Source organism: Durio zibethinus, chromosome 6 (assembly GCF_047325235.1).
Source record: "Durio zibethinus cultivar Kanyao isolate XHJ-2024 chromosome 6, ASM4732523v1, whole genome shotgun sequence".
NCBI lineage: Eukaryota > Viridiplantae > Streptophyta > Magnoliopsida > Malvales > Malvaceae > Durio > Durio zibethinus.
In genome coordinates this window covers 29,460,415-29,482,159 of record NC_143167.1, presented here as the reverse complement: position 1 = coordinate 29,482,159, position 21,745 = coordinate 29,460,415, and the positions used below count along the sequence as shown (strand labels likewise).

Sequence of the window (21,745 nt, the reverse complement as noted above, 5' to 3'; positions counted from 1 at the left end):
CCTGACGCTGGAAGCTTTCTCTTTGTTTCTCCTCCAAACCCAAATAATAATTTGAGTCAAACGATTCAAAGGGAAATGCAAAGGTGCTTGTTGTCTTCTTCTACTATTACTTCTGCAGCACTGCGTCTTCACCCGTTGATGCCCAAGGTTCATTTTCTCATTTGTATTTTGCTCTAGTCATTCTCTACATGGAGAAAAAAAAAAAAAACTTTACTTAAATTTTGGTCTTTTCCTTTTTATTACATTTCTCTTTTCTCTAAGTTTTTACTAATAATATCATTTTTGTCAACTACAGTGGTAGAGTTTGTTTGGTCATTGATAAAAACTGTAAACTTAATTCATTTTCAGACTCAACATATATACATGTGTATTGCATTTTGGTAAATTTGTTTACTTTCCTTGATAATTCACAATTTACAGTTGACAATAAATCCATAATAGTCATGTTTAGCTGTTTAAATAAATAGTTAGAGGGATGTTTCATAAATATGCCTTGCTTTTTTATGATTATAAACTGATTGTGGCTTTGGTGTTTCAATTTCAGTTCATGGCAGTTGAAATCTTTTCTCTAATACCATCTGAACTTAAATTTAAAAAACTTAGACCACCTTCAAGGCTCATGCCTAGCTCTCCAAAACTTTGCCAACACTTGAATCTTTTCACAACCCTTCACAATGCCTCTACATTTGCCTTGCCACCCAACCACTTAACTTGTGCACTACCTCCGAATAGAAATATAATCTCTACATGCTCATCTTGCAATGGTATCAGATCAACCTATTTGCTGCCTCTTTCCAAAAGGTTTTTTTCTCAATCCCCTCAACCAGCAACTAAGACGCCTACGAGAATAGCTACAGGTAAAGCCAAACCCAGTGATAGTATGAGTGTCAGAGATGGGAGGAGTAGTGGCTTCAGATTCAGATGGTTTAATAGGCATTCAAAGAAGCCAAAGGCAGTGGCTGCTCTCAATGGGAACAAGTGTGCACCTTTTGAATCACCTGCTTCAACTTCACTACTTAACAATGCTAAGCCAGACTCTACTTCAAATTCACTGGTTAACAATGCTAAGCCAAACTCTGCTTCAACTTCATTGATTACCAATGCTAAGACAGAATCTAAAGATAGTCTGGAAAAGAAAAAGCAGTCAAGAAGCAAGAAAAAAAAGGAACAAATGTCCAGCACTGTTGTTCCAAAGGAAGAACCTGTGGTGAAAGGCACTAAAACTCTTTCTCTGGTAGTGACCTCTAATATTAGCAAAAATGGCCAGCATCCCACACAGGCTGCAGAGGTTGGCAGTTATTAAATGCTAAAAAGAATTTGGATTTATTGGGATTTTTAATATGCATTCATATATGTATGTTTGTTTGTGTATATGTATACATGGACATATTTATATGCATTATCTACATCTGTGTGTGTGCTTGCTTTGGAATCTGGCAAAAGTTTAACTAACAATGCAGTTTTCCAGAAAAATTCAACTGGCAACTTGCCTACTGAAGCCCATGATGGTTCTGCTTCAACCAAAAAGCAGTCAAAAAAGAAAAGCAGGAGCTCAAGTAGAAAAAGGCAGCCAATGAAAGAAGTTAATGAGCCAGCTCAGAAACAGGTGCCACAACATATATCTCAACAAGAAAAGCCACTGAAGCAGCTATATCCTCCCACTGGGAAGTCTGTTATGGTGGTTGAGTCTGTCACAAAGGCGAAGGTCATTCAGGGCTACCTTGGTGATATGTTTGAAGTATTGCCTAGCTATGGTCATGTTAGGGACCTGGCTGCACGGTCAGGATCTGTGCGACCTGGTGATGACTTTAGCATGGTATGGGAGGTCCCCAGTGCTGCATGGACGCATCTTAAAAGCGTTAAGGTTGCACTAAGTGGGTATGTAATCATGTCCCTTCCTAGCATTTGCAATGAAATTCTTGTGATTAGTTTTGTGGTCGAAAGTCTTAAAATCTACTCCACAGACATGCGATGTTGCACTACATGGAAATACTTTCATGTCCCTCTCTATCACTTCCAATATATTCCTTGAGATTAAATTTGTGGAGAGAATTCTTATGATTTTGTTGTGTCCCTTTGTATCGATTCCAATGAAACTCTTCTGATCATCCTTGTGATGAGAAGTCTTATGATATAATTTAAGTTTTACAGACATTTGATGTAATGTTATTATCCATGATTGTTATCAATTCCTTCAGTTGCTTTTGTTAATATTTTTATCAAATTTTCAGTTTCTCATCTTACTTGCCTTACTCAGAGCAGAAAATCTTATTCTCGCATCAGACCCAGACCGTGAAGGCGAGGCTATCTCTTGGCACATCATTGAGATGTTGCAGCAGCAGGATGCTTTAGGTGAAAATGTTCATGTAGCAAGAGTTGTCTTTCATGAAATAACTGAAGCATCCATCAAAGGTGCTCTGCAAGTGCCACGAGAAATTGATGTAAACTTGGTAAATGCTTATCTTGCTAGACGTGCTCTTGATTACCTGATTGGCTTTAACATTTCACCACTATTATGGAGGAAGCTACCGGGTTGCCAGTCTGCCGGACGAGTGCAATCAGCTGCTTTGTCTATTATTTGTGACAGAGAAACAGAGATTGATGAGTTTAAGCCAAAGGAGTATTGGACTATTGAGGTTCAGTTGAACTTTGAGGAACCAAATGCTCCAGTAAAAAATGCTTCTTTCCCTGCACGCTTAACTCATTTTAATTCAGAGAAGTTAGGTCAATTCTCAATCGTTTCAGATACAGAAGCTAAGGATGTTGAACAGAAGATTAATTTAGAAAATTTTAAAGTGATCAGCTCTAAAAGAAACACAATGCGAAGAAACTCTCCTGCACCCTATATAACATCAACGCTTCAGCAGGATGCTGCAAACAAATTAAATTTTCCGGCAACATATACAATGAAGGTTTGTAAGTTGTTGGTTTTCTTTTGCCAGTTTTAATTGTATAAAACCTGTGAAATTTTAGTAATTTTCCTTCCTTTACTGTCCACCCTCTCTCTGTGATTAACTTTAGTTTTATGGTCTTATCCTTTTGAATTTTTGTAATTTTCTTATACTTTTAGACTCGTTTTGCAATTGTTCCTTTTTTTTTTTTAAAGACTTTGTTGAGGTGGCAATGACATTTTCTTCATCAAATGTTGCTTTTGTTTTGACTGCAGTGTTTGGTGTTACTTTTTATTTAGTGTCATTATCTAGGGATGCAATTATTTTGCTTGTTGCTTTGGACTTTATTGTAAACTATATATTGATTAACTCTTGTATGTTAACATACTTTATTTGCTTTATTTAAAAAAATTACTAAATTATATGTATGGTTTTTATATCCTTTTCACTGTTTAACTGTATGCTTTGACATCAAGCCTGCCTTAACATATAACTATCTGGCCGATTTTTCAATATATTTACTAGTTCTGTTTTCACACTTAAAATGCAGCTTGCTCAAAAACTTTATGAGGGGATTCAATTGTTAGATGGTGAGGCAACTGGGTTGATAACATACACCAGAACAGATGGGCTACATGTGGGTACATCTTTGATCTCTCTATTACTTGGTTAGTTTATTCAGCGTCTTCATTTTTTTCTAAGATAACAAAAAGACATGTGAGAGGTCTTGTAGTGTGCACATGCCCTGCAATAGAAGTGTTCATGTGTCTTCCTCTTGCTCTTTAATGGCTTCCAGGTATCTTTTATTCTAATAAATAATAATAATAGCAAATTAGAGGTTAGTTGAACTTGGCAGAAGAAGTGGAGTTAAATTCATAAGTAATACCTGTTAACAAAAGTTAAACATTATTGATGTAAATTTACTTTGGCCTCTTGGGAAGACAATAGTTAGCATTTATTGTTCAAAAAAAGTTCAGGAAAAATGGAGAACATTCTGCGTGGCTTCTGACATCTTGGTTTGCTGCAAGTGTCATTATTGCATTTAAAATTTTTTTGAGGGCATGCACTTTTGATCTTGGCAAGACTGATGACTTATCTTGGATTTATATTCTCTTTCAGTTCTTACCTATTAGATTACTCCACTGTTTCTGTTCATACAATATATGAAAATTAGCTGATGTATTGCTTGTCATATACCGTGTTATTTTGGTACTTGATCCATACCACTGTGGTAGAACAAGAATTCATACTAACAATCATAGTTTCAGTTGTATGACTGTTGTTTATCATGTTCTATTTTATTCATAAGTCTTTCTTAAATCTCTGTGTTTTATTTTCTGCACTAATTTGTGCTAGGATTGGTGATCTTGGGGGTTTATAATACTTATCTTTCTGGTTATTGTGTTAGATTTCTGATGAAGCTGTTAAGGACATTCGCTCCTTGGTTTTGGAAAGGTGACTTGCATCTACCTGAATTGTTAAGCTCAAAAATTTTATCTTCTTTTACCTGCATGCTTTTTTCCTGTCAATGTGCCTACACTGCTAAGCACATCTAATATTTCCTCAGTGTAAACATTTTTTCCATGCCAGTTATTGTTGCATATCTGTAAGATTGCTTGAACCGAATAATTTATGTCTCATCAAAATCTGTAACTTTAATTCCAAGATATTTGTGTTTATCCTAAACTTCTACCCCTGTTTCTTGTTGATTATTATGGTCAAACTGTGGAAACTAAATGTATATTGAAAAACTACTTATTTTTAATTATACAAGAATCTTAGGTTTATATACAACTAACTAGGGGTTAAACTAGGAAACTAAATCTTTCTTAATTCTAGGGATACAGATACTTAATTCTAGATACAAATATAAATATACAGATTACAAGATTACAACCAGCTGTAAATAAGTGTTTTCTCACACAAACCATTATCTATTTTTCTTTTAAAATTCTTAGTTCAGTAAAGTAAGTTATTGCATTTTTCCTTGATAAGCACCAGTTTATTGCTGGTCGAATTGTAGTTTAATGTCCCTCTTTAATTTTTTCGGCAAATTTGCTCATCCTCTTACTTGCTGATTGTAAATGAAAACTTAATTTCTGCAGATATGGGCCAAATTTTACCCCACAAAGTGCACGCAAGTATTTTAAGAAGGTCAAGAATGCTATGGAGGCTCATGAAGCAATTAGACCCACCGATATTCGGAGGTTACCATGTATGTCAAAAAATTTCTTGTTTCTTTTTATGAGGATAAATTATGTTTTTACTTTGAACTGAACTGCAGTATTATATTTTCTGGTTTGAAATCTCACCGCCAGTTAACAACTGAATTGTTCTAAATGTCAGCAATGCTTGTTGGAGCACTTGATGAAGATTCATTGAAGTTATACACTCTTATTTGGTCAAGGACAATGGCATGTCAAATGGAACCTGCAACCATAGAGCAGGTTGGAATGATGATTCTTTTGATTCATTATAGTTAAAACTTCAATCAGAATAAGCTCGCTTGATTACTTACCATCTTTTGGTGGAAATTGTGCTTCTGAACAGGTTGCATTGATTTCTTTCTGGCAAAATCTTTATTTACATTTTTTTACTAATTGCACCATATATTACTTGTATGTGGTTTATCTTCCTCTTTCTCCTATACGGATACGGACATGGATAAATTGGTCTTGTTATCATCTGCATGATTATGGACCATCATACTATGATCTGTATAATACCTGGAATTCATTGTTCTAATCAGATACAAATTGAAACTGGAAATTGTGATGAGTCCATCAGTTTCCGATCTTCATGCTCAAGAGTAGCGTTCCTTGGATATCAGTCTGCTTATCAGGTATAATTTACAGTTTTCCTGTGGATGTGTGCATTCTGCATACTATTTCTGGTCGCTTCTTTCAATGTGTAATATGGATGTCCACAGGACATCTTGTTCAACATGGACAATCTGAATGCAATTGTGGTCGTTTGATGGTGTAATTAAATTTTGCTTATATCCATCTTTATATGGATAGTGGTAATTTTTTCTTTGAACATAAAATGGCATCAAATTTTATTGTATTTCTGAATTATCCATTTTTATTTTATAGTATTTAGTATATTTTATTTGGTTACAAGGTCTCAGGATAATCTATTGATGTTTCTTGATTCTAAGGGTATAAAATCACTTATAACTTGAGTTAATGATTTTAATTAGTTAATGAGGTAGGAATGACTTGTATCAAAATTGAATGTAAATACGATGTAAGATTTCTTAATTTGCTTTTTGTTGTATTTCCCAATTATAACATTTCTAAATACTTATAAATTAAAATGAAATATTTTCTCTTTTTTGTGCTACGATCTCTATATTATAAGAATTTAAATTTATAATAAAAGGAAATGTAGGATAGAAGTATGTTGGTTGAGGGATTAAATTATCTAGGACTTTAATTTTGGTTTAACAGGTTTGATTGCAATCTGTACATATATTTATGCTATTTTAGATTATTTAGGTTATTTCATATTAATTAGTATTTTACTTCATTTCCAATTATTAGGGTTTTAGGTTATATTTGGTATTTTGGCTTTTATTAAGGTTTAGGGTTTAGTTATAAGTACCCATATTGTTTTAGTTTCTCTGAGGTTTTGGATTAACATTGCTATTTTAGATAATTGAGTATCTCATTATTGATATTTCTGAATTTTGATTGAGATTTTAGATTATTTCTTGGGTGATTTGAATTGAGAATACTTTTTCTACATTAGAAATGAATCAGCAACACGAGGATTCACTTGTACCACATGTAACATGATTACTAATACGTTTAAAAAATATTTATTTTTTTCTATTTTTTCTGTTATTTTAATTTTCTAGGATGCTGAATCTGAAACAATCAGATTTAAGGATAGTGAAGCAAATGATTGTGCCGAGGATTTTGGGATTCTTAGTTCCCTGAAGGTACTAAATTTTCACTTTATTGTTTATTTTGAAATATATAATATTTTGACCACCTTGATGCATCTTAACCTTTCTATTCTATTATATTCCTCAGCTTGCCTTAGGCATGGTCTTGTCATGGTCTTGTCACCTTTTTAACTGCTTTTCTATGGTATTAGTGTAGTTTTAGAGGTATCGAATGAGATAGTATTTGGCAGTGGGTTGCCCCTTTTTAGCATTAGATCATAAGGTCAATGTGTTGCAATGATTTTGAAAGTGTTGGTAATTTCTTATGTTCATTTTCAATTTTGTCTCGTAACTAACTAATTTGTTTTGTAGAAAGGGGATCAATTATATCTTGGTAAAGTAGAGCTCAAGCAGCATTATACTCAGCCTCCACCACGCTATTCTGAAGGATCATTGGTACATCTTGTCAATTTCATTCATGCTAAAAGTGTTTGCAAGCAATTTTCTTGCTCAATAAATTACAATCATGTCATCATGGTTAAGCCATAGCACAGAAATATGATGTGTAAATGCTATCTTATAAGAAGACTTAAGATACTTTTCATCTCTTGAACTAAGCATGCCAAAATTGTTTCACTAATGTTCTGTTCTTTCTTTTCTTCATATATGTTTTTTTGGTGTGGATGATGTAAAATATCCAAATATCTTTCCTTTTCACTTCTTTCTGAGTGCATGCAAAATGGGCTAAGGGAGGGAGACGGTTAATTGATTATGCTTGCTTTTCTTCTTTTGCAATGGGGCTTTCATACCTTCATAATGCTGCATTTTACAGGTTAAGAAACTGGAGGAGCTTGGGATTGGAAGACCTTCGACATATGCATCTACATTGAAAGTTTTACAGGTTAGTAATTGTGTTGAAATGATCAATTTTCTATCTCATTTTATACCCGATTAAAATTGACATGAAGCTTGCGGTTTTAATTTCAAATTCCAGATCTGTGCATGTTATCTAAAACGAACTAAAACGATCTAAGCTGTTCAGTATCAGAATGCTCTTGTTTGAAGCTCGGATATTCATGTGCATGCACGTCTCCCTAAAGCTTGATTATCATATCAGGACACCAATAATTTTTTTATGGTAGTGATTCAGTTAAATTAGTGTGATGGCACATAATAGCTTATCTGCTATGCTTCTCTCTTACTGCAGGCCAGCTTGTCACTAATTTGTTAAAAACTAGATAAGTAACAACTCATATGTAGTTTGATTGTTCTTTCATGATTTGATGCCATTGATTTTATGATATGTGCAGCCTTTCATGCTCTCTTGTCTGCAACTCTCAAAGCTTCTTGGTCTTCTTTACCTTCAAATTTCATATTGACATGGCATATTCTAACATCATGTTTTGTTACATCAGGATAGAAACTATGTGACAGTAAAAAGTCGAGTATTATATCCTGAATTTCGCGGACGCATGGTAAATTATCTCCTTCCTGCTATATTTGATTTACTAAATGCTTTTTGCATAACATAATAGGTTAAAAAATGTTTGTTTACACAATAATAATATGTAGATATTGGAATGCATAGGGAATCAATGTTTCAAATAAAAATGGCAATACATGTTTCTTGCTGCTATCAGTGATAAGTAGTTGTCCATGTAGCCAATGTAAGGGGAAATTTGATTTTATAGTAAAAAGCATAATCAGCCTTCAAGTACATGGTATTGGTTGTTTGTTTTGGGACACTTTATTGAACTTAAAAAGATAGACTAATTGGAAGTAATTAATTTTGCAAAACATTTTGGGCTTACAATTAACTATTATTAGTGATTTGTAAGTGGAATATTAAATCTAGTCTTCTTTAATACTTTGGGGGCGATGTCTAGGTCTCAGCATTTCTCTTGCACCATTTTTCTGAGGTCACTGATTACAGTTTTACTGCTGACATGGAGACAGAGGTAAGTTGCAACGCACTTGACGGTCATAGTATAATGCTTTTTCAATTTGTTAGATTTGAAATTTTTGGAATGTGATTTCTTTTTTTAAGTGGCGTTATTGACTTGTATTTTCAGCTTGACAATGTTTCTGCTGGCTTAACTGAATGGAAGGGGCTCCTTAGGGACTATTGGACTCGTTTCAGCTCATATTGTAGTCGTGTTGAGAGTGTTCATATTCATCAGGTATCCCAAGGCTTTCTTACCTAAGTATCACAGGTTTTTGGATCTTATGATACTTTCATTTCAAACTTTTAGTTGTTAAAGTTAGTTTTAATTCAGGTGGAGAAGATGTTGGAAAAGACATTTGGAGATTTCTTGTTTGCTTCTCTCCCTAATAAAAGTAGGACGTGTCCAAGGTATGCTCTTTTACTTCTTTGTTGCTTTCATGGGCTTCAAGTATTGCATTTGACAAAAAATGCAAGATAAATGAAAAGAAAAGAAGATGTAGAAGAAGAGTAAATAGTATTTGTTAAGATAAATTTCTTGCAATCCTCCTTGGTGAAAAATAGTCCTTTATGGTTCAGTTTGAACTCTGAAACCTTGGAAATATGATATTTTAGGCCAACTTGTTGTTTAATATGATATTTTTCATTGTCTTTAGTCTTTTACTAGAAGAATAGAGAAAGGTGATTATCTTAATAGGATTACACAAGCTATGGAGATGGAAAGGATGGATAAGAATAGTATTATGTAAATAAGGTAAAACCATTTTAGGTATGTGTGAAAAAGAATAGATTAAACTAAGGCAATTTACTAATCAAGTTTGGCTGACTTTATTCCATCTTTGAACCTATTTAGCAACCTCCATTGAAGTTTGTAAGCTTGATTTCAGCACTTCCCTCATCAATGAGCTTGGATGGAAATGCTTATGCAGCAGACATCAATCCTCCCATAATCCTGCCAGCCTTTTTTTTTTCTTTCTTTCCCCTATTTTGCGACTTAATGCAATAGTATTTGGCATGGCTAGTATCTAATTGTTAGATTTTTGTTTCCTTTTATAACTCAATAAGGAGTATGTTACATGTATCATTTTAATTGCTAGAAAATGCTCTAGGGGAAACCTCATTCTCTCTGATTAAGTTGATGTTTGTTTAACTCTTCTAGCATAACAGGATGGAATTAGTATCTAATTAAGTTGATGTTTTCCTAGGTTATTTGTTGCAGCGTTTGTTATCTTATTTCTTGTTTGTTGCCATGCATTCATTGTCCTCAGCCCATTTGTCTTGTTGGTGTCAGACCTACCCCGCTATACATGCAAATTTAGTGATAATAGTAGGTTTTATTGCAAATAGCGGTTGCCTACTATAAAAGTAACTCAATTTTAACTTTTTGTGAATGGTTGAGATATGGGTTCCAACCAAAGCCTTTTCATCCTCTATTCGTTTAGAGCTAATCCATTTCAAACTAACAATTAAGCAAAGCAGGAATATTATTCCTTCTTTGTTTGCCTTCTCTTTTTTTATCTTTGCATGTATGGGACATAAATTTGTTACAGTATTGCTCACTGTGTATTCAGCTTGCACATATATATTATTTTAATTAGTTCACTCTTTCCGATAAAGCTTATCATAACCTTGTCCAACCTTTTTTCAGTTGCATGGAGGGCACATTAATTTTCAAAGTAAGTAGGTTTGGTGCCGGCTATTTTATAGGGTGTAACCAGCATCCAAAGTGCAAGTAAGTGTGAAGCAGTATAATACTAACTAGTTTTTGATACATATTTGCATATATATACTTGTGTGTGTGTGTGTGTGTGTATATAATCTATACACTAGCACCTTAGAGTTGGCAGTAATGTGGCAGTAATTTTGGTTGTATTTATCTGTTTGACGATTAAGAAGAGCACTGTAATCTTCTCTTTCTGAGTTGTTGTGAATCATTGTTTTTTTTTAATTTTTTTATATAGGTATATTGCTAAGAAGTTATGTGGTGATGAGGAGGAAGAAGAGAGTCCTCAAAAGAGTGGCTCTGTCGAGGAGCCAAAACTATTAGGTCTTCATCCAGGTTCCAATGAGAAGGTTTGCATCAAATATTGGTCTTAGTAGCGCTGAACAAGAATTTGGGTCTTTATTTTCATTTTCATTTGCTGTTTCCATTTGATATAAGTAGACACTAAATTGTTTCTTCTTCTATTCTCGTTTTTATTCCCCCTTCAGGTTTTATTAAAGAATGGCCCCTATGGATACTACGTGCAGCTTGGTGAAGACAGAATGGGTTATTTACCTAAGCGATCATCTGTTCCTCATGTATGGTTATATCTGGTTTTGCATTCCATAGACATAAAAGACCTTTTGATATTTGCACTGTTTCATAGTTACTTGGGGAGACTTATGTTTCCTGAAAAAGCTCATGAAGTCAGCTACAAAAACACTTTCAGTGAATGTAATACCAGCTAAATAGAACTTTATTTATAGCCCTCCTCATACCATCACCTTTTTCCTGATATGAAAAAGATAATTGAAAATGGTTCAAATGGTGGTATGATCAAGTATACTGAAAGTATACAGGAGAAGCCAGTTGTGCACAAGAGTTGTTACATGGATTAAGGTCTCTTATTTAGCCTATGAGTGACCTGTAAATACTTTTGTTCTTTTTGGGTAGCACCTGTAAATATTGTTTGATATATGGCAACATGGGTAAAAACAGATCTCCATCTTATTTTTTCATTCAGAGAAAGAAAGTGGACTCCATCACCCTTGACGATGCTCTTGAGTTGCTGCGCTACCCTCTGACATTGGTACTTTAGTCCACCTTTAAAGTGAGTTTTGTTTTCTTTATGCTGCTAAATGTCCTTAAAATTTTCACACATCTTGACAGGGAGAACACCCTAAGGATGGGCACCCTGTGATATTGAAGCTTGCCAAGGTCGGATTCTCTGTTCGCCATCGACGAACCAATGCTTCTGTTCCTAAGGTAAGTTTGGAAACAATGTTAAAACTGAAAAAAATATCAGGATATCGAGAAAAATTTGTATTATTTTGACAGGGTCAATGTCACTAAGTTGGTGATTATGGTAAACTTTTCTAAACTGTTAGATGTTGTAGCATTCAATGCATCCAACCTTTAGAAAACTAATTCCTTGACTGAAACATGATTGTAGAGTATGAAGCCGAAAGACATCACCCTAGAAAAAGCATTGGAGTTTTTGTCAAGTAAAGATGTGAGACGATCTGGGCGACCTACGAACAAACCAAAGGTCGAAGAAGTTATTGAGACCCGATAGGCTTGTAACCTCAAAGGAGCAGATGCTTTTGGGATGAGTAGAAGGTTTTTTGTGACTGCATAGGTATCTCCAGGTTGATTTGAAAGCAAGAGGGGCGTGAATAATGCGGTTGGAAGGTAGGCCAATTTTGTAGGGTTGGCTATTGGATTAAACGTTATTTGTTTCTAATTGATAGGGCTGAAAGCTTTTTTTGTGTTTGTTAAAATGAAATTATAGATATGATGAGGTTGAACAAGTTATTTCTATAATCAATTTATTTATATCATGAAATGTCAAACTTGAAATTGTTGGATTTTAGATTGAGGTGTGGGAGACAGGCAAAGGCACTTCTGAACATGATTTTTCATCTCATATATTTCTTTCAGTTATAGTTATAGACTTGTAGTTATTATTTTGATTGTCTTGTTTAAATTCTCATAAATGATTTATTTATTTATGGGATAAGGTTTAAATTTATTGTTAATTTTCAATAGGTTTAATTTTACCATTATGTTTTTAATTCTATAGCAAAATTTATCATTATATTTTAAATTTGAGTAATTAAAGAATATTTAGTAAAAAAGTTTACTAATTCAAAATTCTGGAAAAAAAAACCATGAAAGAGAAAAAAATCAGCATCAACCGAAAAAGTAAGATGTAACATTATATATAGTAAAAATGTCAATAAGAAATAAGAAAAAAAAAATTTTTAAAAATGTTGGATCATGCGATTCTATACTTTTACTATGTATAAGGAAGACCCAAATTCATGATCCATATTAAATCCCACTTAATCCATCCGCCAATAGTAAAGGCCCTTAAAGACCAAAATCAACAATCAAATTGAGGACTAAACCCATAATTAATATTCCTCAATTAAAAAGGACACTTGTCAACAATCAACAATCCATTAAAATCATTAATCTTCCTTCAACTACAGTTATATAAGATAAAAAGGTTAATGTTGATAGTTGAAAGGGAAACAAGAAACTAATAAACCTCCATTTTTAATACATAGGCCCAAATAGTTTTGGTCACTTTTTGAATAGCGATTATTACTAAGTCTAACCATATTTTACAAAGTTGGAACGTAAAGTTTGAATATACTCATATAAGTTATTTGGCTTGAAGAATTTCATCTCATCTCGATTTGTAAAAACAAAAAGTTGACAATGAAGCAAAATACTTTGAAATGATTTTGTCGCCGTTTGATCTGATCTATCGTGAACATTAGATCTATTGGTATTTACTGCTTTTGATTGCAAATTCTCACTTACGGTGAGATTCTTCAGAACTGTTACTTTTGTTTATTGGTATTTGGTTGTTAAACAGATTAATCTTGCTAGTTGATTTGCGTTACAGCACACAACATGTACCTATCTGTGTTCCGCTTATTACTAAGAGGCTCTATTGATAAAGATTGCATACACTCCTCTCGTTGAGAAGATCGCACAGAATAAATAGCTGGACTGCTATGCTACTTTCACATGCCGGCTTATACAATACAGATTGTTCAGCATGCAAAATTTCTGGTGCAGCTATTTTATTCTTCCAGAAAAAGTGATAGAGAGTGACTCAGCTTTGTACTTCATTTTTTGATGAGGGAGGTACTGCTCTGCCCAAGATGCTCGCGTTTATTGGAATTTTATTTGCCATTCAAAGTGGTTTGAAAAACCCGAAAGAATAGAACCAAGCTTTAACTTTTAAGCATAGAGGGCTCATTCTTATCAAAGCAGGTTCTTTGTGGGTGACATGGACTTTTGCTTATAAACTAAAGGAAAGAAGCTTCTAGCATGTTCCCCTTTCACAAAATACTAGTTCGAGTTGGAGGAAGATTTTGCAGCTCATGAATTTTAGCGATGTCTGTCTTCAATCATAGGCTCCTAAAATTCCTTGCACGAGCAGTATGGGCGGCCTGTCATTACCGTATGAATTATATGGAAAAACTCATCTGGTTCCATTCTCACATCCCTCGGCATTCTCCAATTCTTCGATTGCCATACTTGATAGAAGGTATTTCACTGTTAGCTGTTCTTCTACGTATAGCTTGTAATGCAACTATATACCACACTTGAAGGGATAGAAACAACAGAATGTATAGGCAGCAAGCCACCTTTCTTTCCGCAGTTTAACAAAGCATTGCAGACACGAGAACGAGTCAATGTTAAGCTTTGTCACAATTGGCAAATTATTCGACATATTTTTTGCTAATTCTTTTATTTGTAATTACCTGTAAATTTTGGCCTGTTCTTAAAACAGAACTGAACATCTTGTGCCAGGTTCCGTAGTTCATTGGATAATGAAACTCTAGCTTATCCAAAAAAAATAAGTCATGATTAAAAGACCAAATTAACATAGTTGAAATTCAAAATTTCGGACTGAGTTGTTCTTCCAGCAAGTAGCTAGGAACCGAAACAGCTTATGCCATTGACCATTCCACAATCCAAGTGTTGTGAGAAATTATTATAGGCACCAACTTTAAGTTGCTTTTGCTTTGTTGCAGTAATTTTCAAGCCAATCCGTTGTAACACTTTTTGGCCTTTCGAGGGGCAATCCTAGTGCTCGGTCCCATATTAGCTGAACCAAGAAAAGAATATATATGTAAACTCAAGCAACACCTGTTGGTTCACATCAAAGCAAATCAAATTTCGCAGCAAAACAAACCTGAGAGCAAATCCCAATACTCCTTGATACACCAAAAAGAACGGTATAGTATCTGCCCATCAAGTTAAAAAGACTTTTAATCTATTGAGAAATGAAGAATTACTAGGTCACAAACAACTGTTCATGCTTCCAAAAAAAAAAAGGATGTGTTCATAATATTTGAAAGAAAAGCATCATATGTTACCGTGCTTCAGTTAAACCAAAATGGTTCAGCAGCACCCCACTGTGTGCATCAACATTGGGCCATGGGTTTTTAACCTACAAGCATCCCCAAAGTCCAAATGCAGGCATTAAATTCCATTTCAGCATCATATCAGTTGAGCTAATAATAATCAGTTTGAAGTTTCAGTTGAGCCAGCAAATAATATCCTACTATTCAACGAAAAATAGAAAACTTGGGAGGCGATGCAATTTAATCAAAGTTCAAAAATAACAATTGTTCAAAATCATAAGTTTAAAAGACAACATCCTTGAGACCAGGGTTTATTACCTTATCCTAATTTACCATTCATTTCAACCAAATATCAACAAAGGAAGCTAGTGAGGATTCCAGATTATATCAATAAAAACATTAAACTACTTTACATGGTCTTCTGAGCTTTACCACTGCATTCAAGGTTGTTCCTTTGTGATGTATTAGAACATGCGACATATGCAAATTCTTTGAAACATCCTTTGGTAAAAGAATGTAAGTCAGAAAATTACCTTGCCTAACTCAGTAAGAATAGGAGGCACCACTTCATAAAGCTTAGAAACCTGCAAGGATGAAAATCATGTCACCTTAGCAATAAGACAGGAGTGTAAACAGTAACAAATGGCACTCATTAACATTCTGTCGTCAAGGCATGAGTGAGAACCAGCTGGAACAGAGGATCTTCGGGTAAGTGCTTTAAAGCAAACTCCCTTTGACACGTGTATCTTGGATCAGTTTTGCGCAACACTCCATGACCAAATCCTGGGACAACCTGCAAATAGAAAAGTACATTGAATTAAGACAACAACAATAAACATTAATGTAATCAAGCTTCTCATAAGAATTGAAAAGACAAATTATGATAGTGATTATCCAAAGGATGTTAAAACCCCTTTTTTGCTTAAGTCAAAAACCAAGTATCTCAAAAGGTATAGTGCATTTTAGTAAACAACTTCAAAGAAAGGCATCAAAAGACCACAAACAAATAGAATTTTCAAAAGCTACCATAACATTCTAAAAGCACTGTATCTCTTTCCTTCCCAGTCCAATAACAGTAAGGAGATCATATGAAGCACAAAAGAAAGACTATCATGAAGCAGGAATGACAATTTACACATCTTCCAAGAGTTAAAATGTAGCCAGATTGGCAGGTTCTGTAATAAACATTTGAGGCAGAAGAATATCCATAAACTATTAGGTAAACTTAAACTTAAATTCGAATAATCTTTAGACAATACCTTGCCACCGTTAAGTGTTTTCCAGACATAGTCTTTCAGCTGTTCTTTGGATATGTTCTCTCCACACTCATCTACCACAGATTTGATCCAAAGCAACACTTCCTACAATCAAAATAACAAGGAAGACAATCAGACTTCTACATAATGTTCAGATTCACAAGGTCAAGAAACAGCAGAGAAGGTAAATTAACTCAATTAAATGGGTTATGATTATTACGATAGCAATAAAACAATAAATCAGGAGACCATCTATGTTAGCCCTTCATTGTTTCCCTGCAGGAAATTAGCAGATGCCAAGTTGCAAAAGTGATTTTGCAAAGATTAATAAGTTTATAAAGTTATGACTGCATATGGAGTAGCAAGATACACAAATACAAACATTTGCAGGAAGACTATCTCTGATTCTATGATTCTAAAGTAATGTAACGACAGGTAATTGCAAGGAAAGCTCCTTGGAAAAACCATATTCCAAAGAGGCAACCAAAAACCATTATAGGCCATAGAAGGACATTGCCCTAATCATGCACCTTTTTTCTCTTAGTGCATATAAAAAATGGTGGAATGGGATTGAAGACATAATGGACCCATCTTGGAATGGGATTGGTATAATCAATACCGTAGGAAGTTTATGAATGATCAATATCACTACTATCAATCATCAATCAAGAACTTAATCTGCCTGGTTCAAATAGTTGGCTGCAATAAACATCCAAGATACAATCAGGGCTTGAACTCACTTGAATATTTAGAACCATTACAATCATTTGAACACCCATCCAACTTACAGAATTTAGTTACATATTATTGAATAAAGCATTGCACAAATAAGCTTCAGAAGCAAGCTAGCATATTGCTCTAAAGTGTAAATAACATATAATATTTGCTAAAACCTAGTTAAAGAAAAATAAAAATACAATAATTATAGATAACTCAAGTCTGGAAGATCCAATACCTGATTAGCCAGACCATGGAGAGGCCCAGCTAACCCATTCAATGCAGCTGCAAAGCAAAGATAAGGGTCTGAAAGAGCACTACCCACCTGAATTTAGACCATGAATATGAAAGAAGCATTGGTCAGATAAGCATAAGTTGGAAGAACTATCAACATGTTTGAGGACTTGAAAGCCATAGTAACATAAAAATTAGTAGCAACTTAAAATCCTCATACGAGGAACCATAGTAACTTACCAAGTGGCCAGTATGGGCGCTAACATTTCCACCTTCATGATCACTGGAGCACATTATTGAAAACGTCATTAAAGTGATACATATGATTTGGCCGAAACAAAGACGTTTAGAAGAAAATACCATATAGGTAAAAATATAAGTAAAATACACAACTCAAAATACGTATCCCATAACTCATATACTCTATGGGAGAATAACATAAACAAACCTGTGAATTGTGATATAAAGCCTCATGAGCTCTTGCATCTGGGGACAATTGAATCCCAACATTTGTGAAAAATTTCCACCATAATCCAATGAGTTGTCCACAGCAATAAATTTTCCATCTTTATATATCCTTCAAAAACAAAGTCGAGGGAACATAATTTAAGAAACTCCAAAAGAATTTTATGTAACAAACATTACGAGGAAAGCAGCTGTGGTCAGAGAAGTCCTCCCACATCTCACTTCTGTTCGTTCATAACATTAAAATGACATGCTTATTAATTGGCCAAGCCAAAATTAAAAATGTTAAAGAAACACATTGATGAAGGACAATTTTAGACTTACGTGTAATTTTGGTAAGGGATATTTGGAATTGTAAATTTATGTTCAGGTTTTATGGCCTCAACCTATAAACTTGGCGGGCGCATTTTTAATTGAGATTTGGTTTATTAAAATTGAGTATGAGATCTCCTCTCCCTTCGTTATCTATAGTTACACTCACTTGTTTCTCACAACTTTCCTTTCCCCTCTATTTCCTTTGTTTCTCCGTGTTTCCCTAAGATTTCTCTATATTCACTATTTTCAGCCTCGTTCTCTCTCTTGTTGCACATCACTTATAGCACACAAACAAAAGTCATCCAACAACTTATCTATGCTATAGACAAGGTATCATATGCTTCACTAACCTTTGATAAACATATGAAGCTACTAGTGGCACGCGAGCAATCAAACTAAGAGCATCTTCATATGTCGGCTCCCAATACCTAAAAGCAATGTAATACCACAATGGTTGCATGACCACAAGAAGGTTGATTTATGCTATCATAGTATAACTGCTCAGAAGGACCTTACTTTGACTTTGGAATTCCCTTCTCATATGCTTTCTGAAATTCACTTTGAACCTGAAAGGCAAAGTTGTTCAGGTACATATACAAAAACTTAACAAGGCAAGTTTAAAGTTCGTTGCACCACTCTTAATGCCCATGATTGCCGCTATAGATTTTAAACATTATATTTATGTCTAGAAATACTTCTAAAAATGAGGTTTGTTATAAAGAGAAAGCAAGGATAAAGAAGTCTATCTCCTCTAGAATCTATAAAGTAGAGGAGAACGAGAATAAGGAAAGGAAAGTGATTGATTACAGCAGAATTGCAATATATAAACCCTAAACCATGCAAGCCTAAAAGAAGTTTGACCACAGAACAGAATCAATGTGAAAGAGACTATAAGAACAGAACATATACCAACCTGGAGTGCCATAACACCAGTTCCAAATTGAGTCATAGGATGAGCTGAGACAGGTAGAGCATCAATGGCCTTGAACACATAATCTGCAACCAAATAAAGAAATCTAAGTAAGAATTGCGTTGCTTGAGTCAAGAATATTTTTTGCAGAAGCTACAAACCTGGAACAACAGCACGGCCACGCAATTCTTGAGATAAAGCATCAACCTGAGCTTTGCTCGGCACCTGAGGATAAAAGGAGGAAATGCGTATGTTGTCAAGCAATACAGGCTAAAAAAGGATACCCTGTCATTAATAGAAGCCTCATACACCACCGCCCACCTTTCCAGTCAAAAGAAGCCATAAAAGACCCTCAGGTAAAGGTTCTCCATCAGGCTTTGCAGCTGGTAATAGCTTTTGACACTCAGGAATTGACAAACCCCTAAAGCGAATTCCCTGAAAACAGAACTCCACCCTTTTAGAACTATCAGATAATTTATTTTCCAGTAATTACAGTATCTGTGCATAAAAGTCTGGTGAATCACTGTTTATTATGGGACATAAGTGAAATATACCTCCTCTGGGTCAAGTAATGAGGTTTCCCAAAGTAGCCCTGTCATTCCTCTCATTCCGCCAAGTACCTTTCAAACACAGTACAAAAATCAATTAAACAGAAGCCCAAAGATATACTTAATAATTATAAAATTTCCAACTTTAAATTAATAAATGAAACACAAATGGAAAATAAATGTTCTTTTTCACTAGTGCTACACTAGAAAAAAAATGTTTTACCATATCAACAGTAATATTCCCAAGTTGCACTTTTCCATGCTCTGACTTCAGTTTCTTCAGGCGCTCCTGGAAAAAAGTGAGAAGCCATTCAGTGAAGGAAAATTCCAAATTGGCAATGATCTTCCATGTAATCATTGATGGAATCATACTGATATAGAATATGCGCCAGCTTGGTAAAATTATGATATTGGACTAAAACTTAACACTGACCCCCTTGACAACTTGTCGATGGAGATGTAAATAAAAAGTGGAAATAAATTAACTAGTTGTGCCTCAACTATAAACTCTATCTGCAGCTATCTTAAAAATACAAATGGAACCCCATTGAGACTAGCAAAACAAACCTGTTGTTCTGGAATCAATTCCTTCAACTGTGAATGAAGATCCTGCAATGACCAAAAAAACTTGTTTAGTGAATATAATTAAAGGTGAGTACCGAAAACTAAAAAGACCAAATGGGAAAATCAAGTAGTAATTGACCTTTTTTCATGTTCAAATATACAACTAAATATTAAAGTAAATAAAAAAGTCATTTCCAGGTGTCAAGTGAAGTCTCCTGTCTTGTCAAACGGGGGCTCAACTACATTGATAGTGCACCATACGTGTGTGTGTGTGTACGCGTGTGCGTGTGTGTGTGTGTGGTGTAAGTATTCTTAATGATTGCTGATCAAACATAAGATTTTCCTCTTTCTTTTAAGAGAATAGTGTGTCTTCAAAGTGCAATATAAACAATAAATGAAAAACAAGAAGCGAGAGAAGAGAATAATAGCTTACAAGATCCGAAGAGCTTTGCGTTTGAAGCCATCTAACAGAGTCGCAGAGACTGGATTGTTGGTTCTTCAGCATGAATAAATTCAATATATAAGCGATCACGCACACTGCCTATATAAACAAAATTACGTATATGCACAGTCGCATTTGAACTTACAAGACGAGACCGCAGCCTAGATAGCGCTGATACACCCCTTAAAAACACCATTGCGCACTGCAAAAAAAAATCATTTAAAATAAACAAAAGCAACACATCTGAAGAATCTAACCCTAAGTGAGGATTTCGACACCGCCGATTTGCAATCAAACGCAGTAAGCACCAATATATCGAATGAATCAAGCCTAAATTTCACAAAAATAACATGTTCACGATATATCAGATCAAACGCCGACAAAATCATTTCAAAGAATTTTACTTCATTTCTCCGCAAACTAAGTAGCAGTACATAAACTGATCTAAGAATAACGAGTATTTACGCCCAGTATACTAACAGTTGAGTAACAGTATAGATCGAAAAGAACAGTGAGGAATAAGAAAAGGAAAAAGCCAAAACGGAGAATATCATATCTAATATTTTTGGATATTTTTAAATATTTACCTTAGAGAAAGCGTGATTTTTGAATGCGACAGATTGTTGAAGGTCGCCGCCTTTCGCTCTGCGTCGAAAGGAAAAGACGAGAGAAAAGAGAAAAACACTTGTTTGAGGAGAGGAGAGGAAAAGCGACCGTCGATGCTTTAAAAACAGAGAAGGTTTGGTACCACCTCCCCTTTTATCGGCTCGTAAGTATGACATCCGACTTTGACCCGATTTTGTAGGTACATTTTTTTTTTTTTTTTAAATCAAAGTCCAATTAGGCGAAAAATTAAAAAGAAAATTCAGAGGCAAATGGGAGGTAAACTTCAAGTTTTTTTTTTTTGACCCGTCTTCATATATATAAATATATATTTTTTATTTTTTATTTATATTATATTAATAAAATTATTATTTAATAATTTAATTTAAAATTTTTTATTTTAATAAAAATTAACATTTATATATAATTAAAATATATTTTTATTAAAAATAATATTTTAATAAATATTCTATTAAATTAAAAATTAAAAATTTTGAATTAATTTTGAATTGGACGCACAGTATCCGTATAATTAAAATGGGTGTAAAATTAATATTTTGATATAAGATCGGGTGACCCTAACCCATCTAACCCGAACTGATTGATTAGACCTGTGTTGGATTTATAAGATTTTTCAAAAACTATCTTCTTAGAAAGGAAAACAAAGTTTGTGTTTTGTTACGGTCATATGACAATTACTAAAATAAGCTTCTATTACCAAAAAAGTAATAGGGTCAACAGATCAAGCTTGTAGGCTAAGGAACAAAAGGAGGAATCTGCCGACAAAATGCTCGCATTTGGTTACTAAAGCGATGATCAGTAACTGGTCTAAGAGGATCATCAGCCACATTGGTTTGGGGTTATGATTTATGC

At 34.2% G+C, this 21,745-nt stretch overlaps 2 protein-coding genes across 6 annotated transcripts; one reads left to right on the top strand and one right to left on the bottom strand.

Moving 5' to 3' along the window:
- Nucleotides 1-5: 5 nt before the first annotated feature.
- Nucleotides 6-12,400, top strand: LOC111286244 (DNA topoisomerase, type IA, core). Of its 4 annotated transcripts, none has more exons than XM_089762632.1 (22): nucleotides 6-147; nucleotides 545-1,288; nucleotides 1,461-1,878; nucleotides 2,258-2,912; nucleotides 3,442-3,528; nucleotides 4,300-4,346; nucleotides 4,997-5,106; nucleotides 5,238-5,338; nucleotides 5,641-5,733; nucleotides 6,754-6,837; nucleotides 7,156-7,239; nucleotides 7,616-7,684; nucleotides 8,199-8,258; nucleotides 8,670-8,741; nucleotides 8,856-8,963; nucleotides 9,060-9,136; nucleotides 10,374-10,457; nucleotides 10,687-10,798; nucleotides 10,937-11,026; nucleotides 11,452-11,517; nucleotides 11,598-11,693; nucleotides 11,881-12,400. In XM_089762632.1, the coding sequence occupies exons 3-22, from the start codon at nucleotides 1,574-1,576 to the stop codon at nucleotides 12,001-12,003; spliced, it is 2,523 nt and encodes an 840-aa protein (XP_089618758.1). In that variant the 5' UTR covers nucleotides 6-147; nucleotides 545-1,288; nucleotides 1,461-1,573; the 3' UTR covers nucleotides 12,004-12,400. The 4 variants fall into 4 exon arrangements, 3 of the variants coding, with proteins under 3 accessions (XP_089618758.1, XP_022731852.2, XP_022731857.1); XR_016343017.1 differs by having other exon boundaries at nucleotides 12-147; nucleotides 1,469-1,878; nucleotides 11,427-11,517; XM_022876117.2 differs by having other exon boundaries at nucleotides 12-147; nucleotides 1,469-1,878.
- Nucleotides 12,401-14,162: 1,762 nt separating this feature from the next.
- On the bottom strand, nucleotides 14,163-21,001 carry LOC111286249 (citrate synthase, mitochondrial). Of its 2 annotated transcripts, none has more exons than XM_089762633.1 (20): nucleotides 20,857-21,001; nucleotides 20,415-20,599; nucleotides 20,261-20,323; nucleotides 19,831-19,872; nucleotides 19,487-19,552; nucleotides 19,270-19,335; nucleotides 19,037-19,150; nucleotides 18,877-18,940; nucleotides 18,719-18,801; nucleotides 18,322-18,371; nucleotides 18,156-18,233; nucleotides 17,474-17,602; nucleotides 17,266-17,308; nucleotides 17,030-17,116; nucleotides 16,078-16,179; nucleotides 15,504-15,611; nucleotides 15,352-15,402; nucleotides 14,831-14,904; nucleotides 14,647-14,698; nucleotides 14,163-14,559 (listed from the first exon to the last, which is right to left on the bottom strand). In XM_089762633.1, the coding sequence occupies exons 2-20, from the start codon at nucleotides 20,463-20,465 to the stop codon at nucleotides 14,461-14,463; spliced, it is 1,422 nt and encodes a 473-aa protein (XP_089618759.1). In that variant the 5' UTR covers nucleotides 20,466-20,599; nucleotides 20,857-21,001; the 3' UTR covers nucleotides 14,163-14,460. The 2 variants fall into 2 exon arrangements, with proteins under 2 accessions (XP_089618759.1, XP_022731863.2); XM_022876128.2 differs by having other exon boundaries at nucleotides 20,415-20,471.
- Between the last annotated feature and the right edge of the window lie 744 nt (nucleotides 21,002-21,745).

Excerpts from the sequence above, each read along its gene's own strand:
- LOC111286244 (XM_022876117.2), top strand. The coding sequence starts at position 76 with ATGCAAAGGTGCTTGTTGTCTTCTTCTACTATTACTTCTGCAGCACTG. Across the intron at positions 7,240-7,615 it reads GCTATTCTGAAGGATCATTG|GTTAAGAAACTGGAGGAGCT; the intron begins GTACATCTTGTC and ends TGCATTTTACAG. Across the intron at positions 7,685-8,198 it reads CTACATTGAAAGTTTTACAG|GATAGAAACTATGTGACAGT; the intron begins GTTAGTAATTGT and ends TTGTTACATCAG.
- LOC111286249 (XM_089762633.1), bottom strand. The coding sequence starts at position 20,465 with ATGGTGTTTTTAAGGGGTGTATCAGCGCTATCTAGGCTGCGGTCTCGT. Across the intron at positions 18,372-18,718 it reads CTGGTGTTATGGCACTCCAG|GTTCAAAGTGAATTTCAGAA; the intron begins GTTGGTATATGT and ends TTTGCCTTTCAG. Across the intron at positions 15,612-16,077 it reads AAACACTTAACGGTGGCAAG|GTTGTCCCAGGATTTGGTCA; the intron begins GTATTGTCTAAA and ends TTCTATTTGCAG.